The sequence below is a fragment of the Quercus robur genome, chromosome 5, assembly GCF_932294415.1.
Source record: "Quercus robur chromosome 5, dhQueRobu3.1, whole genome shotgun sequence".
NCBI classification, from domain to species: Eukaryota; Viridiplantae; Streptophyta; class Magnoliopsida; order Fagales; family Fagaceae; genus Quercus; species Quercus robur.
This window is the reverse complement of record NC_065538.1, coordinates 78,035,207-78,051,794: the sequence shown is the minus strand read 5'-3', so window position 1 is coordinate 78,051,794 and position 16,588 is coordinate 78,035,207. Positions and strand designations below refer to the sequence as shown.

Here is a 16,588-nt window from a genome sequence, read left to right as displayed (position 1 = left end):
CTCAGCCATACTAGAATGGAGGTCGTTGCAACTTACGTCTATCATAATTGTCCAAACAACATAACTTTCACCACCAATAGCACCTACCAATCCAATCTCAATAACCCCCTCACTTACCTCTCATTCAACGCCACACGCAACATTGAATTCTACAATGCTACTGTCGGGAACTCTGTCGACACGGTCTATGGCCTCTTCCTTTGCCACAAAGACCTTCCTGCTGATACCTGCCAAAGCTATATACACTACAAAAAAACATGACTTGTTTCAACCCATTTTTTCCAAGGGTTCACTAAAAATGGTTGAAACAAATGCTAAAAACTAGTGTGCTAAAAAATCTGACTAATCTTCTTACAATGGTCATTAAAACCCTTGAACTAAACTAAAACACTAAAATCCCGCATAGTTGTTTCCTCCAAATTTTTACATTCCTTAATGGAATTCTAACACAACCCTTGGAATTAAGTCTCTCCCTCTCACGAACTCAAAATTCAAAAAACCAATTTTCGAATAAAGTCTTTGCTCACTCTCTTAGAAAACTCATTTTCATTTTGTTCAACCATCCTCCAAACTAAATGAGAACTCTTAGAAAGTTCTCTCTCTCTCAAAGCTCATCTCATCTCCGATGATAGGTTGAGGCATGGTGGTTGGCGATCCTATCTCCGATGACGACTGGCCGTTGAAAATCAAAGCCCTCACCTCTGCCCCTTTGTCCAATTACAGGTCTCTCTCTCTCTTTGTTTGTTTCCTGAGAAAAAAAATTGAATTTGGAAATTACCTAGTAGAACTTTGCAAAGAATTTTTGGTATTCTCTCTCTTATTCTCTCCATTGATATTTCTCTTCCTCCCCAATAATATAATTTGGGGCTAGGGTTTGGATACTTTGGAAATGGAATTACATACTTGTCCTTTGGAATTTGAAGTATGGGTTGGATGTATGAGGTTTGAACATATTATCTAAACTACCTGTATTTTATAGTTCGAGTTGAAAATGACTTTCTCGGAAAAGACGATTCTAGTTATCAAAGGAGCCAGTTTCATTGGCTCTCACACTGTGGTTCAGCTTCTCAATGAAGGCTTTAGGGTTTCGATCATCGACAATCTTGATAATTCCATCACCAAAGTTGTTGATAGGGTTCGTCATTTGTTTGGCCCTAAGCGTTCTCAGAATCTTGAATTCCACCTAGTATTCAATTTTGTGTGTGTAAATTTCTGTTTTGTTTGGTTACCAAGAAAATGAGGGAATAAAAGGTTAGAAATTAGAGATTCTTGAATATCTTGAGCAATGCTGGTTTTAAATTTCGGGAGATTTGTAATTTTTTTTTTTTAAATTAACAGTTTCTTGGCAACCAAATGGTGGCGTTTTGAGGTTTTTGGATTTTGGTTGCATTACGTGTTGGTTTGATTGCAGGGTGATCTTAGGAATAAGGACTTGGAGAAGCTCTTTTCTCAAACACAGTATGTTTAATTTCAATTACATAGCTGTGCTATGATTTTCCACTGTTTTCATTCAATTTTACTGTTAACTATTTTCTACGAAAAGAAACAGAATTATAGACTTTTTCAGAATTGGCTTAATTTTGTGACATTGGCTTTGTTTGAGACAGATTTGATGCTTTGGTCCATTTTGCTGGCCTAAAAGCTATTAAGGAGAGTGTTGCAAACCCTCACTGTTATTTTGATAATGATTTGATTGGCACTATTAATCTTTATGAGGTTATGGCAAAATATGATTGTGTTAGGGTACTTTTTTTTAACACCTAATTTTATTTGAGTACCACCTATTTATACCGCTAATAAGTTATTGGGTTTTCCCAAATATTTTTTGCTTCATTATTATGTTAATCACAAATGTTTCATATCTTATCATCTAAATTGGGTTATGATATAAAATATCACAAAAAAAGCCCAAAAACTCATATTTTATCCAATTTTATTATCATTATTTAGCTAAGCCCAAAACCGGCCCTATGAACCCAATAAACACATCCTATTCTATTTAAAGCCCCATAATACTTATGCTTGGTAATATTTGAAAAGCTCATGATTCAAGTCCATGGAAAAACAATTTTATTAATGGAATTCAAATCCATGATCAAAGCCCATGATTTAAACCCATGGCAATTTATTTATCCAAAGCCCAATTTCTCATTGGCAACATCAAAACCCAATTCTCATTGGCAATATCAAAGTCCAGTTCTCACTGGAAATATTTAAAGCCTAATTCTCATTGGCACTATTTGTCAAAAAAGAGCCCAAGATTATCAATACTTGGCAAAGAAAAAATATCATGGTAAAATATTACCATGGCAAAAACCAAGGCAATCATCTTATAAAAAAACTCATTGGGAGTTATCTTGAAAATTATGTTCTCATAAAATCACGACATCCATAATATACGCCTTCGACACTTATGGTAAACATTCAAACCCACAAGATCATCATTTAAGTTATGATGCGAATATTAGAAACCATGAACATTATTGCAACGTGGAATTCATCAAAGTAAATATTACTTACAAAAGTATTTTGAAACTTGTCCTATTGTTTCAAACATTACAACTAATTGCCCAAAGACTCATTGCAAGTATTTGTGAATGTGGTGGGCCTTTTTGTGGTTAAAGTGGGCTGGGTTGCCTCCTGCGGTATTGGGCCCGAGTATTCTGAGCAAGGGAGTTGGGACCGGTCCAACTGCAACTCAATTTGGTCCGGCTTGTGTGCAAACTATGTCTCGTCTGCTAGGAGCACGCTTACGGCGGGCAGAACGTGGTGCTTATCCTCTGTTTCTGCCGCAGAAGTTTTTTTCTCCAGTTTCTGCCGCAGGACTGACTTCTTTTGCTATGTAGCAAAACTTTCTACTGTGCAATGAAGCTTTTTGCTGTGCAATAAAGCTTTCTGCCGTAAAGCCTTCTGCTGTGCAATAAAGCTGTCTGCTGTGCTTTAAAGCCTTTTGCCGTGCAGTAAAGCCTTTTGCAATGTGAATGACTGCTCTTCGTTTTTACCGCAGAAATACTTTTCTACTTCCTGCACATAAACAAATCTAAAACCCAAAGAAAATACTCATCAAACAAATGTTAGTTTAAATGGGTTAGCATATTCTCAAATATATACATACATATATGAGTATATATACTTATACGTATTCACATATACATATATAAAATATATTTTTGTAGAAGATGAGAAACAAGATATATGTATATATATATACTTATGGCAGGATAATGATTAGTTTGTGTCAACAGTGAAACACGTAATAACAAATAAAGAAGAAAGCTTCCGCAGGATAGGTTTAGCAGCATAATAGCTAACACGGTACATATAATGAAAATGTGCTACAACAGAATAACTAGTACAAAAAGTAAAGATACCACAGCAGGACAACTAATGCAGCAGACGTGATAAAAAACGTGTTACGGCAGGATGATTAAATACAACAGATATAAGTTATAATGAAAGAAATCAAATATATTTGCAATCAAAATCAAGTATTGAATCTTCCCATAGGATAAGTAAACCAAGAAAGAACCCAAACCCTAACTTGAACAACCTTGTCATAAGATTTTGCCATCAAAGTTGTGCATTTTGGAGAATAGGCCTAAATGGCTACTAGTTATTACTTTTGGGGACATCAAAGAGTGGATTTGCTAAGAGGGAGGGAAAAGATGGTCTATTGATGCATGCCCTTATTCCTGCCGTATTTTCTCTCTTTGTTTTACCACTTTCTTTCTTTCACTCCGTTCTATTTTTACTCTTAATTTCTAACTACTATCTTGCTGTGGGTTGTTCCCCATTTTGGTCTTTCCTTTTCCTGGGTACCTCTCTCTGGGTGCTTACTACTCTTTTACCATGGGTTTTCCCCCTTAAGTGCTTCCCTCCATTCGGTCTCCCTCTTTTAGTGTTTTTCTCTCTTCCCCTGTTTTTTTCCTTTTCCCTTGTTTTTTCCTCTTAAATTCGGTCCCTTTAATCTACCATGGTTACCTTCCTTTTATAGCCAACTGATTCAATGGGATTTCTCCCTTTTACCCTTAGGGCTTCACCAATTGTTTTTGGTTTGTTGTGGGCATCCTTTCAAGATTACCCACTCATCCATTGGTTGCACCTGCCATTGCTCAGTACAGTACATGTCTGCTGCACCATTACTCCTTTCACGACAAAATTCCTTTATGTTTGTTCCTGTTGTATACCTCTACCTTACTACCTAGCTCTATGGCATGCATCAGATGGTCCCAACCATTTATTACTTCTTTTGGGTAAGATACCATCCCAGCAAGGCATATTCCCAAAAGAAGTTACAGCAGGAAACCAAATATAGACCCCCTTTTCCCCCCACCACCAAACCACGCCCTCTGAATCCCCTTAACCGTGGGCCCACCTCCCTTGTATTGGCTGGGTACAGGTTGGTGGTGCTCTGGCTCTTCTGTGCTTGCTCTGCTATCTTTTATGTTTGCCTCCCACGCCATTTTTGCCATAGCAGAATAGCTTTGTTTTGGTCTGTTGCGTGTTTTGTCTTATTTCTTCACACGTTTCCTGCTACGTTTGTCATTTTCCTTTGGTTTGGCTTTTCTTTCCTTCATGTGATTCCTGCTGCTGACACTTCCTGCCGCTCCTTGTTTCTTTTCGTCGTGTTTCTTCATATCAGTTTTCACGCTTATCTTTTTTATACAAAAGGATTTGGGCCTTTATGGGCCAAATAATGTTGACTGGATCAAAAGGGTCTTGGGACCAATTTGTCTTTGTCTACCGAAGCCATTCTGCCAAAGAACTGTATTCTGCGGCAGATTTGTATTCTCTCGGGTCTGCACATATCACCAGTGCTGCTACACCCTTTCCCTTGTGGTTTGGGAGTGGGTTTCTGTGGACTTCCTGCTGGGTTAGCTCTAATGTGCCTTCTTTGATCCTACGGTGCACTAGCTTGCGGAGCGCCCAGCATTCTTCGGTGGGATGTTGTACGTAGTTGTGCAAGCAGCAGAAGTGAGGATCCCTCTTTTCTTCCTCCGTAGGCTCTCTAGAAACCTAGTTGGGTTTAAAGATCCCGTCTGCTATCCATTTGTCAAGTAGCACATCCAGTTCCTTAGGAGTACATGGTAAGGGTGGGGGCGTATCATACTTCCTCCCCTCTGTTTTCCTTCTCTGGTTTCCAATGGACACCGCTATAGCCTGCGGTGCGTTTCTCTTGTCTGAACTGGGTTTCTCGTACTGAGCCGTCTTTCTAGCTTTCTGCAATAGCTGTGCGAATTGGGAAATCTCTAGATTCTCCAGGACAGCTCTGAACTCTCGAATCATATTGGTCATGCACATTTCTACTAACGTCCTTTCTTCACAGTGGTCATAGGAATCAAGTGCTATGTCCCTGAACCGTTTGATGTATTCCATCAGATCCTCTCCATTCCTTTACTTGGTTGCTTGCAGAGTTGCAAGCGTTACCGTTTCTTCCCCGTGAAAGTATTTAGTGCAAAATACATCCACCATGTCATCCCAAGTTGGGATTGATCCTGGTTTTAAGCCAATGTACCAGGTGTATGCCTGGTCGCACAGTGACTTTGAAAACTCCCGCAGACATAAGTCTTCGTCTACTGCGTAAGGGCCAAGGGTGTCAATAAATTTTCTCACGTGCTCTACTGCACTTCCCTTCCTGCCATCGTACTGGGCAAAGGCCCTTGATTCATACCTCTCGGGGTACGGTTTGCTGAGTACTTTTAGAGGATAGGGAGGTCTTCATGCGTAAAACCTCTCCTTTGGTGTTCTGGCTCTCTCTTGCTCCAAGAGAGCCGCTACCTCAGCCATGGTAATGAAACGCTGTTCTACGTTTCGTGGGACACCTCCTGTCAGTGTCTCTTCTCTGTCTGCCACATGATCTGGGTCATGCTGGCTGCCTTTCTCTTTTGTTTTGTCTGCCTTCAGTTGACGAATCTCTTCCATCATTTGTTGCTGCGAGTGTTGCAATGATTGCAATACTTCGATGAAGGTGTTGACATTGTCCGCGGGGACTCTTGTCTGAGGCTGAGGATTAGCCCCCGTTCTGTTGGCACCTTCTATTTGGTTAAGTTGCTATTGGTGAGGCGTTGTTGGCCTGGATTCTGCTTGTGAAGGTACGACACTCATATTCCGTGTCGTCCTGGACTTTGGTGGCATCGTTTGTGAGGGGCTCTGTTTTCTTTTCCTTTGCCCCTGTCTGCTTCCCAACTCCCCAGTGAAGTCGCCATTTTAATGTGGTGGGCCTTTTTGTGGTTAAAGTGGGCTGGGCTGCCTCCTGCGGTATTGGGCTCGAGTATTCTGAGTAAGGGAGTTGGGACCGGTCCAACAACAACTCAATTTGGTCTGGCTTGTGCGCAAACTATGTCTCGTCTGCCAGGAGCACGCTTACGGCGGGCAGAACGTGGTGCTTATCCTTTGTTTCTATCGCAAAAGTTTTATTCTCTAGTTTCTGCCGTAGGACTGACTTTTTTTGCTATGTAACAAAACTTTCTACTGTGCAATGAAGCTAGTTGCTGTGCAATAAAGCTTTCTGGCGTAAAGCCTTCTGATGTGCAATAAAACTGTCTGTTGTGCAATAAAGCTGTCTGCTGTGCTTTAAAGCCTTCTGCCGTGCAGTAAAGCCTTTTACAATGTGAATAACTGCTCTTCGTTTTTACCGCAGAAATACTTTTCTACTTCCTGCACATAAACAAATCTAAAACCCAAAAAAAATACCCATAAAACAAATGTTAGTTTAAATGGGTTAGCATATTTTCAAATATATACATACATATATAAGTATATATACTTATACGTATTCACATATACATATATAAAATATATTTTTGCAGAACATGAGAAACAAGATATATGTATATATATATATATATATATATATATTTATGGTAGGATAATGATTAGTTTGTATCAACAGTGAAACACGTAACAACAAATAAAAAAGAAAGCTTCCGCAGGACAGGTTTAGTAGTATAATAGCTAACACGGTACATATAATGAAAATGTGCTACAACAGAATAACCACTACAAAAAGTAAAGATACCACAACAGGACAACTAATGCAGCAGACGTGATAAAAAACGTGTTACGGCAGGATGACTAAATACAACAGATATAAGTTATAATGAAAGAAATCAAATATATTTGCAATCAAAATCAAGTATTGAATCTTCCCATAGGATAAGTAAACCAAGAAAGAACCCAAACCCCAACTTGAACAACCTTGTCATAAGCTTTTGCCATCAAAGTTGTGCATTTTGGAGAATAGGCCTAAATGGCTACTAGTTATTACTTTTGGGGACATCAAAGAGTGGATTTGCTAAGAGGGAAGGAAAAGATGGTCTATTGATGCATGCCCCTATTCCTGCCGTATTTTCTCTCTTTGTTTTACCACTTTCTTTCTTTCACTCCATTCTATTTTTACTCTTAATTTCTAACTACTATCTTGCTGTGGGTTGTTCCCCATTTTGGTCTTTCCTTTTCCTGGGTACCTCTCTCTGGGTGCTTACTACTCTCTTACCATGGATTTCCCCCTTAAGTGCTTCCCTTCATTCGGTCTCCCTCTTTTAGTGTTTTTCTCTCTTCCCCTGTTTTTTTCCTTTTCCCCTGTTTTTTCCTCTTAAATTCGGTCCCTTTAATCTGCCGTGGTTACCTTCCTTTTATAGCCAACTGATTCAATGGAGTTTCTCCCTTTTACCCTTAGGGCTTCACCAATTGTTTTTGGTTTGTTGTGGGTATCATTTCAAGATTACCCACTCATCCATTGGTTGCCCTTGCCATTGCTCAGTACAGTACATGTCTGCTGCACCATTACTCGTTTCACGACAAAATTCCTTTTTGTTTGTTCCTGCTGTATACCTCTACCTTACTACCTAGCTCTATGGTATACATCAGATGGTCTCAACCATTTATTACTTTTTTTGGGTAAGATACCATCCCAGCAAGGCATATTCCCAAAAGAAGTTACAGCAGGAAACCAAATATAGACCCCCTTTTCCCCCCACCACCAAACCACGCCCTCTGAATCCCCTTGACTGTGGGCCCACCTCCCTTGTATTGGCTGGGTACGGGTTGGTGGTGCCCTGGCCCTTCTGTGCTTGCTCTGCTATCTTCTGTGTTTGCCTCCCACGCCATTTCTGCCGTAGCAGAATAGCTTTGTTTTGGTCTGCTGCTTGTTTTGTCTTATTTCTTCACACGTTTCCTGCTACGTTTGTCATTTTCCTTTGGTTTGGCTTTTCTTTCCTTCACGTGATTCCTGCTGCTGACACTTCCAGCCGTTCCTTGTTTCTTTTCATCGTGCTTCTTCGTATCAGTTTTCATGCTTATCTTTTTTATACAAAAGGATTTGGGCCTTTATGGGCCAAATAATGTTGACTGGATCAAAAGGGTCTTGGGCCCGATTTGTTTTTGTCTGCCGAAGCCATTCTGCCAAAGAACTGTATTCTGCGGCAAATTTTTATTCTGCGGTAGATTTGTATTTTGCTACAGATCCATTTCCCTTGCACTTCTTTCTTTGGACCTTTCTTACTCTTCAGTCTTTTTGGTGGGTCTTTGGGCCTTACTTTTCATTGGGTTTTCTTTCTCATGGGCTTTTGGATATGGATTTGCAAAATTGGGCATTAACAATGAAAAAACCCAAAAATATTTACTAATAAAAGTCCACGAGGAATGAAAACCCATGGCAACATGTGCACACAACCGGCCCTTGTTCATCCTTAACCAAAGAAACAACTAGAGCCCCTTATAAGAGGACCAAGCTTTTGAGGATGAACTAGGGGCTGTTCTATTAGTTTTCTGCCACCCTCTACCTGACGTGAACAATGCCCAAGGGCTGTCATATCAACTGAAGTAAAAAAGATGAAGGAACTTCATCATCTTCCTCAAAACTGCACCTCCAGCGGAAGGAGAGCTGAAACCAAATTACCCAAACTTAAACAAATTGATGCTATAAATGTTAAAAACGTTCAAGACTTGATTCATGTGCCAAGCCCATGAATCCTAAAGGGGAAAAATTGGGAACATGTAGTTTGGAGGGCATAAAGGGACCTCCAGGGGAACCCTATAAAGTGGGCTTAAACTTTGACACCTAGTTTGGGGTGTTGAATCCTACTTCCTAGGGTTTAAATCTCAGTTGCAGCACTAGGACTCTTCCTTAATACTTTCCTTAATCGCATTGGCTAAACACAATCTCAGCAATCTTAGCATTTAATGCAAGATTACTCCAAATACTACCTTGCCCAAAGAAGCAAAACAACCACAAAAGCAAATCTCCCATTTTTAGGCCAAATCCAGGTTATTAATTTAGCTTACCTGCTCCCCTGAATCAGACCTACATTTTTTTGGATGCTTGTTAATTAATGCTTCTCTAAACTCCATTATAAAAGCATGAGCACCTTAGCCCACAAAGGGATAGCCACCCCCCTCTGAGACTTTGGGGTTCATTTTCCATTTTTGCTGGTGGTTTAGCTCTCCTTAAGCTCACCACTCATCATCTTTAGCCTACACTCATCTAATCCCAGATATTCTTCTCCCCCCTTTACACAATCATAGCTCAAAAATATCCTCCAATTAGTCATAAACAGCCCATTACTCACAAAAAGCTTCAATCTCAATATTAATCCTATCCCACTCACTCAAAACAGCCCACATTCACCTCATTCATGCCTTATGCACACATATTCACCAAAATTTTAGTTTAATACTTGCTGCACTGAGCTGGAGATCTTTCTCTCCCTTCATTCCACCTTATTTTTCCTCTTTTAGTTGTAACTATGGAGCCTTTAATCCTTGTTTATTATTATTATGATGAAGGCCATATGTTTTGGAAATTATGGAAGTTCTCCCTCATGTTGACTTAATAATAATAAGGAAAAAAAGTATGATTTTTACCATGTAAACACAATTATTAACCTGAAATTACCCTACTACTGGAGATAATATCGTACCACAAGAGGACTGATTTGAACTATTGGACTAGGACCATTAATGTACTAATTAAATATTGTAATGTGTTTTTCATTGGGCTTTTGTTGTTGTTTTGTCATGTGCAGCTTTTGTTTCTTGCTTGGATAGGCTTTGTCATCACACCGAAAGCCTTTGGGTATCATCTCAAGAGCCCATAGTCAAGTTTCGGCTTGGCTTCCCAACATCTTAGATAAAGGCATCAATTTCTCCCTCGACAGATTGCAAAAAGGTGTTTCCGTGATTTAATTTCTTGAACTCATTTGATTTTGTTTTTGAATCTTGCGCTTGTAACAAATGGTTTGGAAGTGAATCAACAATAATCTATGTCTTAAAGAATTTTTGGCTGTTGAGTTATGCATTAAACGTTCATCTTAGTCATATTTGATTTTGCAAAATCTTTGATTCCAGTATATTTCTTTTCAAATCATAATTATATAAACTATGATTTGTATATGTAGCTGTATATTTGTGGAAGCAATATTGTTGTTTTTGGCGTCTTACTGCTAAATTGAAGTTTTTTTGTTCGATGTCTAATTATTTTGTACCCACGGGCCTTGTAAATCACCCACCATTGTAACTATCGAATCATAAAAAATGTCTAATTATTTGTTTGTCGAAAGTAGTTATAGCATTCAAGTTCCAGTTGAATCTTTAACAGAGAATTGTTTAGTCTTAGGATGTGAACCAATGCAACTCAAGTCTCAGGGTGATTTCAATTCTGAAATAAAAAGATCTTCGCCAGTAGCTAGTAGGTTATGGTTTTAAATTTTGGGTCTTCAAAAATAAAAATAAGATTCTATATATATCAAGTTGCCTAAAAGATGATGCATTTAAGTTTAGCAACAAAATGACAGTCTACACAACGATAAATGGGTAAAACAGTGGGTATTTTTCTTCCTCACAACTCACAAGCAAGATGGAGATTGAGATCGCAATAGAGACAAGCGAAGGCATGTGATTAGCTATTGATTGATAAAATCATATTTTTGATAACATAATGTCACCTTGAACACACTGTGAGTGATAAGATGGACCAATTTCAATTTGTTGGTACATCTTGAGCAAAATTTGTAAGGTCATATGAGTTAGCAATAGTAAAATAGATTTTGACTGTTGATATAAAGTCTTAGTCCCAAAACATTGGAGTAGTCTATAGATCCTCAACAAAATTGAAACTCTAACGTTGAAATATCTTTTTATGTGGGTTTTTCCGTTGGATTTAGTACTCTTTTCTGGTTAAGGACAACTTAAGGTGTGTCCCTCATTGAAGATTTTTTAAAATTTTTAATCCAACTTTAGATTAAATGGAATTGGGTTTTTTTTTTTTTTTTTTTTTTTTTTGGCCTTTTGGATTGGTTTTGTGTAGGGCTTTGTGAGTTCATACAATGAGTTATTTCCCTGCCTCTTCACTACACTATCTCCACCCAACCTTTGCCTTCATTACCTCTATTTTGTAGTAATATATTAATTGTTGTGTTATTTTGTTTATGCATGTGTTGGTTGCTTTGATTCAATTTTCATTTCCATCTGTTTTCTTTCCTCACAATCTTTGCTTCCAGATTATCAGCGGCTTTCTCATAGGTTGAATACATCAAGGCTTATTGAAAATAGTGGTGAGTTCCTAAACTTGATTGTATTTAATAATTTTGGAGAAACTCTAGTCTTGGTAACCTGCTACATGATGTGCCTTGTGAGTGGTGGCTATGTCAAGTTGTGTACCTAATTTGATGAAATTCACTATGAATTCTTATACTCAGCTCTGCTTTTCTGTTTTTGGCATAATGTTGCTTCTTGGATTTTCTTTTCTCTGCCATTCTTTTTCCTCTTATTATAAAATTTTTCAACCAATGGATTGGCAGAATATTTCCAAAATAAACTGGTGGACACAATACATTTTATGGAGATTCTAAATTTAAAAGACACTGTTGAAAAGGATACCTTCTTCTGCAAGCTTCCAAATTTAGCAGAGCAGCTTCCTCGTCCAATTGTCCTGAAAAAGGTGTGACATGGAAATTCTAATATTACATATCTATTTGAAATGTCTTTGAATGCTAGCTTATGTTTTTGTTTTCTTGTTTCTATAGTTAGTTCCATTATTAGCTTCTGCACTTGAATTTGGTTCAGCTGCTGCCCCTACTTTGGCTGCCTTGTTGAAAATGGGTTCCTTGGCTTTCGACAGAAGAATTCAGTTCCAAGGTCATGCTCTTTCAGTACCTTTACAATATCCTGATTTTCAGATGTTAATTTTTACCTTATAATGATCTGGGTTGATTGATATCTATCCATATAATGCATAGAGCTCTAGTTGCTAGTTCGGCCAATTTGATGGCTCTATATGAACTAGCGGTTTTTGCGATGCCCTAGGAATAAGATCTATGTATGTGCAAAGGAGAATTATGTTTTTGATAAGTAATAAGATTATACGAATCCGAAAAAATGAGCCACCCAAGTATACAGGAAATATACTGGTTAGACAATTAGTACATTGGACTTGATGTATTTGGTTGTATACATTAGATTTTTGATGTATTTGGCTGTAGTATGTGGTTTTTGTGCATGATTGTGGGTTTTTTTTTTTTTTTTTTTTTTAAGAAAATCTTATTTTGAGGGTCAATAGACCCTTAAATAACCTTATTTATCAAGGGTTGTACATGTAGATCTTTTAACCCTTGGTAAATAAGGTTATTTAAGGGTCTCTTGACCCTTAAAATAAGATTAGAGCACTTGTTTTAAGGGCCACGAAGGCCTTCAAAATTTCATTTTCAACAGTATAAGTTTTGAAGGTTATCAAGGGTTGATTTGACTCTTAAAAAAAAAATTCTTGAGGTTTTTTAATACCTTTTTCAAGGATTTTGAACCTTGAAAAAAGTCAGCTTTGTTGTAATGTATAAATAGTAGCAAAAATAAGTTAAATAGTAAAATAAACTAGTTTTTTAAGCTGGAGCCAAACACACACTAAATAGTAAAAGAAACTATCCAATATAAGCTTATCTCAAACGAAACCTAGGTATAGTAAGAGAAACTTTATCTTAGTACCTTCAACTTTTAAGCAAATAATACCTCCATATAAATAAATAAATAAATAAACCAAAAAGCATTATTATAAAATATAAGTTATATTTCAACAATCAACACTATTATATTTTTATAATCAAAATATCATATCAACAGTGATGAATACAATCCACTCATCTAATGGTAAATAGAAAGTAAAAGTCACTCATTCATTCATACCGGCCATACATTATATATTATATAAAAGCTACACAAATACAATCAACATTATTGTAGTGAACTGAGAGAGAAAGGGAGAAACACTTAGGATAAATTTAAAAATTGCAAGGTTTAGGCAGGGTTCGATCAGTTACCCAAATCCTTGTGTTCAGTTTCTTTTTCTTTTCTTTTTTTCTTTTTTTTTTGGTTCGGATAATATATTGCTCAACGGGATAAAGGTACGATGAGGACATGAGTGGTGCATATGGGGCCTCTTGATGCAGGACAACAAAAGCGACTATTCTATTTCTGCCACTATAATGGAGAGAGATGCAAAGAAAATCCTATTTATTTCCAACCTAATCCTAGTGAATTTATTTTCTTTAATATTTTTATTGAGACATAAGACAATAATAAAGCAAATCTTACTTGAATCGTGAAGAATTGCGAATTAGGATAGAGGTAAATGGATGTACACGCTGTTATTAGAACCTTTAAATTGAGTTATCCATAACACCCCCCCTAAATGAAAGTGAGTGTAGGCCTTATGTCTCAAAATCCTTGTCGGACTATAGTTATGTCTCAAGATCTTTATCTTCTTGTAACAAATAACTCAAAGTAAGTTTATTTCTCCTCCAAAAAAAAAAAAAAAAAAAAAATAAAAAAATAAAACAACAACAACAAAGGTTAGATGCATAAATTGCAATTCCTCTTAGGATAGGATAAACTTTTACTAGTTCTCATCTAAATTTATTTTGTATATTAAATTATTGATCATAAATCTTTCAATATATAGCAGCTTTTTAATTACATATTGTAATTTATTTGTAAATATGCTAAACATAAAAACTTCGTTTCAGCTTTCGAAAAAGAGAGTAAAAAAAAAAAGTCTTTTCATTAGTGTGTCAATAATCACATTCCAAATGTCCATGATTTTTGAGTAACAATCACATTCTCAATCTGGTTTTTCTTTTTTTTTTTTTTCTTTTTTTTTTAGGTTTCACACATTCTCATCATTGACATGATTATCTGGTTCATTCTACATCCAAAGCTAGAGAGTTCTTTTGATAGGTGGTTCAAGCTTAGGTATTGAGCTAGATACGTGTGCAAAAGAGAGGTGAAGAGTGGAGGTGTAACCTCCAATCCATGAGGGTTCTTTGAATCCACAAGGAGAAAGGGTTTTGGAATCCACCAGAGAAACAATAGCCAAAAGTTCAAATTTTTATTAATATCAATAATACTTAAAAACGTTTACAAACTTAGGAGCCTATTTAAGAGTTCCGTAAAACTTGACAAAACAAGAAAATATATTCTAAAATAACTCCTAATTAATACCTAACCATAACAAGAACCAAATTGACCTAAAAAGCATTAAAAGGCACCTAAAAGTAAGGAAATAATAACTTTAAACCTAAAATAATGAAAATTACAAATTAAATACCAAAATTAATAAAGTACAATAATTAATTGTATCCTACATCAAAAAAGGTGGGGTCAACTTTGCTGCCCACTCCAGAAGGTGTTAGCTAGGCTGCTATAGTAGAAGTGGGAGCCTTTCCTTTTCTTTCTTCAACGGAGTATATTTTTAAGCGTTTGCAATTTTAACTGAAAGTTCATTTGATTGCTAGGAGAGTCTTGAATTATGTAATTGTGTGTGTGTGTGTGTGTTTTTTTTTTTTTTTTTTTTTCAATTTTTTGGTACTTTGATTCTGGGATATTTCAACTAGCAACTAGTGGAACTTGGGGTCCGTTTAGATACTGCTTATTTTGCTGAAAACTGAAAATTGAAAAAACTGTAGCAAAATAATTTTTAAATGTGTGAATAGTGCTATAGAACCCATTTTTAATGAAAGTTTTGTTGAAAAAAGAGATTTGTGGGTCCTGTGAACAATGCACGAGACCAACTGACAAACACAAATTTTGTTGGTCAAAGAGGTAGTAGGTCATGTGCATAGTGCACAGGACCCATTGACAGACAAACTCCCACGTGAAACCGCTTCTCAATTTAAATTATAAAAAAAAAAGAAAAAAAAAAAAAGGAAAATGCAAACGCAAATGCACAAACCAGAAATGCAAATCTAAACGCATACTTGGTATTTGATTTTGGGCTTTTTTTCTTCAATTTGTTGGTGCCATTTGTATTTGATGTTATTTTACAAATTAAAAAGGAAAAAAGAGAAAAGTTCTAGCTTCCCAAATCCCACTTAATCTCATCAAGCCTAACCCCCTTTCATGAACAAAACTTTAAATGAAACTCAAGATTTGATCGAAAATGCCCAAACCAGTCATGGCACTCTTAACGAAATAGGAGACATATTCTCAGTTCATCATAAAATTTTGTGTGTAGTATAACTTGCCCCACCCTCCCTTAAAAGTTACCATAACTTTTGAATGGAGTTGTGGTGTGCCTTTGTGTTAGAATCATAGTTTTCAATATCGTATAATACGCGATACGTATCGTACGATACATATCGTATCATGTGTAAAAAGTTCTGTATTATATCGGCATATTGTAAGTGCTCATGAATCATACGATACAGTGTGCGTATCGTACGATACAAAGACAAAAGCTTGAAAATGAGATTTTTTGTTAAAATTTGTACTTTTATTTGAATCTAACAAGTTGTTAGGCTTGTTTTTAACACAAAATTATTAGGTTACTTAATTTGGCCTCATAAAATAACATGTTCATAAGTTTTTTTCCCCTCTCTTTCTCTTATAAAATTTGGACTACACTAGTACACACTTACACTTTACTTTAATATTTGCAAATTTATTTTTTATACTATGAATAAGATATTAATTGACAATATAATTATTTTTAATTTTTGTCATTATTGTTATAAGTCCAAGAAACTAGAATGCCAAGAAGAATTTTTTTTTTAATTATTAAAATAAAAAGAACAAGAAGAGATAGTAAATGCTAATGATGATGAAGAAACTTTTAATGAAGAAACAAGTTTGCAAAATGATAAGCATGATAATAGCATTGAGTTAGATTGGGTTTATTAGGCAATATGATGAAAATAAATTATTATTTTTGGGTTATTTGTAATATATTATCACTTTTGAATTTAAGCAATTTGAATGTGTATGTTATAAACACATGTTAGTTTGATTTATTTAGTTAATTTGTTAAATATTATTACACAAGTGATGAATAAATTAGTCATTAGTTGAATATATTTAAAATTTATAATAAATATACCATTTATATATGTATATCTATAATTTTTTATAAATTTTATCAAGTGTTTGTATATCTTACGATACATGATACGATACGATACATGATACGGAAAAATAAAAAATTGATTCACGATACGATTCACGTTTTAACAACTATGGTTAGAACATCTTTCTCTCTCCCTTGTGTGTGTGTGTTTGTTTCTCCAAAAAAAAAAAAAAAAAAAAAAAATGAGTACCACTTAAATAT

The 16,588-nt window shown here is 36.1% G+C and overlaps 1 protein-coding gene across 1 annotated transcript; it reads left to right on the top strand.

Annotated features, from left to right (window-relative positions):
• The first annotated feature begins 991 nt into the window (after positions 1-991).
• LOC126728757 (bifunctional UDP-glucose 4-epimerase and UDP-xylose 4-epimerase 1-like) lies at positions 992-2,846 on the top strand. The gene is made up of 4 exons (XM_050434541.1): positions 992-1,186; positions 1,412-1,458; positions 1,608-1,743; positions 2,625-2,846. The coding sequence occupies exons 1-4, from the start codon at positions 992-994 to the stop codon at positions 2,844-2,846; spliced, it is 600 nt and encodes a 199-aa protein (XP_050290498.1).
• Positions 2,847-16,588: the final 13,742 nt, after the last annotated feature.